General features: G+C 61.3%; 1 protein-coding gene across 1 annotated transcript in view; it reads right to left on the reverse strand.

The window, feature by feature from the left end:
- Positions 1-1,675: 1,675 nt before the first annotated feature.
- Positions 1,676-3,159, reverse strand: part of GPR37L1 (G protein-coupled receptor 37 like 1) — a 24,408-nt gene continuing 22,924 nt past the window's right edge. Inside the window, exon 3 of the mRNA XM_014309379.1 lies at positions 1,676-2,967. Within this exon, the coding sequence (XP_014164854.1) occupies positions 2,155-2,967 (813 nt within the window). The 3' untranslated portion in view covers positions 1,676-2,154. The remainder of the gene's footprint in view (positions 2,968-3,159) is intronic.

Consider the following 3,159-nt stretch of genomic DNA (forward strand, 5'->3'; position numbering starts at 1 on the left):
TTTTTTTTGTAAGAGATATTTTGACTCAGATTTGACCTCTGTTGGGAAATGATTCTTGTAACTGTACATTTTTTTTTGCCTCCTAATAATAAATTAACAATTTTGCGTTGCGGGTGTGGTTGCTGCCACGTTACTTCTCAAAATCTCTGCCACCCATCCTTGGGGGTCCTGCCTGGGAGGGAGGTCCCTGTCCCCTGGGTGGCACTGGGCACTGTGTGGCCACTGAGCAGGCACCTCTGATGGTGTCAGGTCCTTGTTTCCTTGGCCTGGATGCCAAGACCAGCTCAGACACTCCATCCATGCCCATCACTGCTGCTGGACCTTCTGTTGTCTCAGAACTGCTGGAGAGCCCTGCTGGGCTGGGGGGGTTGCAGTGCTCCTGCCCCCTCTCCCTGCTCCCTCCTGGGGGCTGTGCCCACTGCTGCAGGGCTCCTGTGTCCTTTGGAGGTGGCCTCCATGTCCCCAGGAGGGGGTGACCATCACTGCTGGGGTCCTGGGGGTGGCCCTGCCCTGCCCTGTCAGCTGCCCCAGGCTGGGAGCAGGGCTGGCCCGGGGGTGCTGCCACAGGCACGGTGCCAGTGCTGCCTGCACCCCCTGCCCCTCCCCACGCCTGCAGCACAGGCCTGGCTTTGTTCACCCTTGGCCCAGGCTCAGGAGGAGCGATGTGGACCAGGCACATGAGAGGTGCCCTCCCCCAGCTGCCCAGAGCCACCAGACCCTGCCGGGACCCCGCTGACCCCGCGGGCACTCGAAGGTATGGCCTGGGTATGAGCCCCCCTGCAGCCCTGGGCTGAGATGAGACCCCTCCTCTCCCAAAACCGTGGGGCCCAGCACGGGCTCGCAGGGAGGAGGATGAAAGGAAAAACCCAGTTTTGTGCTCTCAAAAGAAAACTGGGGCTTTTGTTTCCCTGGAAACGGCTCTGCGAAAGCGAAGCGCGCGCGGGGCCGGTGGGTGTTGCGCACAAAGCCCGCACTGAGCCCCTGCCTTTCACTGCCCCTGGCAACCGGCTCCCTCTCGCTGGCACTCCGGGGCTGGGTGGCTGCCAGCCCTCGGGACAAGGAGCTCTAACAGCTCCGGTGGACGGGGCTGCGTGGCCAGGCTGCCCTCGGGCAGATCCGTCCCGCCTGCTCCCTGACCCCCCTGGCCCTGCTGGGAACATGTGGGCTTGGAAACCCTGGTGCCCTGAAACCGCCCTCCTGGGACAGTTCTGTCCCTGCAATGGGCACGAGGAGGAGGGCCAGGAGCCCTGTGGGGCAGTTTGGGGAGATGCTCTCACCCCAAGGGGTGCTGGGGGTGGTGGTCCCACATCTTCCCGCAGCACAGTGCAGCAGCAGCACCTTGGTTGTGCATAGTGCACGTGGGGAACCAGGCTGGGGGCTACCTCAGCCCTGTGCTGGGCTGGCTGGACTTCACTGAGACCAGTTCAGGTCCTACAAATCGCCCCAAACCCAACACTCCCTCTCACTCTCAGCATCACCCCAGAGGGAGGCAGCAAAGGGGCTGGGGGCCTTTCCCCATCTCCCCTGGCTGCTGCCCACTCTGGCACAGCTGCTCCCTGCCCTCCTGCCCCCCAGCTGCCCATGTCCACCCCAGAGCCCCCCAGGTTTTAGAGAAGAGCCATTCCATGGGGCTCCCAGGGCTCAGCCCAGCAGTGCCAGCGGCTGCAAGCACAACGTGCTCTAGGTTACTGGTTTATTGAGCTCATACAGGGCACGGCTTGGATCGGTGGGATACGACCAGTTGGACCTTTTCCTCTTGTGGAGGGGCTGGCAGGAGGGGAGGGGACAGGAAGAGGGCAGTTTGTGTTTGCTGTGTCCTCTGGGAGCCATCATGGTCAGCCTCTGTGGTTTCAGGTGAGACCTTTCCGGCACAACGCCATCTCCAGGGCAGAGCCCCAGGGAGCCCGGCCAGGCAGCCGGGGCAGGAGGGTGCTGCTGTCCTCACTGACCTCTGGGCAGAGGCAAGAGGGTCACCAGGGTAGCCACGGGGACTGGCATTTCAATCCCACCTGCCCAATGGTTTGAAGCCCACGGCGCAGTCCCCTGAGCCGTCTCTTTCTCTTGTTCCACGTCCAGACACAAGTACTAATGGCAGAACAAGGCTTGGTCTTGGGAGGAGGTGGTGAAACGATCGCTACGGCTCCCTGGTGGCACTTAGCATGGCGTGCCAAGGGCCAGGAGGGGCGGGGGGGTCTCCCGGGGCTTGTCGAAGAAGATGGAGGAGGACATCTCGGTTTTGAGCTTGCTGTCGGCGCTGCTCTCACTGGAGGAGCTGTCGGGGCCGCAGCCCTCGCAGCAGCAGCAGCAGCAGTCCATGAAGGCCTGGCCCAGGGGACGGCAGAGACACAGGAGCAGGACAGGCGTCACGGAGCACTTAAAGAACAGGAAGAACTGGTTGATGAGGTTGAGCAGATCCAAGGTCTGCTTGGACACGTCGGGGGACATGTAGGCCACCACGATGTTGCAGACGTTCTCGGGGGTGGTGCAGAGCCCGTAGATGACGGTCAGGGCGATGATGGTGCAGTTGAGGTGGCCCTCGGCCTGGCCCTGCTTGGCGCCCCGGCTCTCGCTCTTCTTGTCGGGGCCGCGCACGCGCCGCGTCACCAGCTGGCAGCTGACGGTGAAGAGCACGGGCAGGCAGAAGTAGCAGCCAAAGCAGCACCACATCCGGGCGTTCTGGTAGGTGAGCACCAGAGAGTAGATGGACTCAGGCAGGTTGGACGAGGGTTTCATGGTGCAGAACTCGGTGACCACGCCGGACACGGGCGACGTGTCCCGTGCCAGCTGCCAGAGCAGGATCTCGGGCACCGAGAGCGTCATGGAGCCCACCCAGATGACGGCCAGCTTGGCGATGATGGACTGGCACTGCTCGATGGGCCGCGTGCTGGCCTGGGGGCTGGTGGCTGCGTGGAACCTGTCGATGCCCAGGGCACACAGGCTGAAGGTGGTGACTCCCAGGGACGAGACCTGGTGAGGGAGGAGGCACAACAGGGACATCACAGGGGGCTTGGCTCTGCCAGGCTCGGGGCAAACCCCTGGCAGAGACAGGAATGCTGACTCCATGTTTCAGAAGGCTTGATCTATTTTATATTATATTATTATTATATTATATTATATTATATTATATTATATTATATTATATTATATTATATTATATTA

The sequence above is a fragment of the Geospiza fortis genome, unplaced genomic scaffold (assembly GCF_000277835.1).
Source record: "Geospiza fortis unplaced genomic scaffold, GeoFor_1.0 scaffold26, whole genome shotgun sequence".
Taxonomy (NCBI): domain Eukaryota; kingdom Metazoa; phylum Chordata; class Aves; order Passeriformes; family Thraupidae; genus Geospiza; species Geospiza fortis.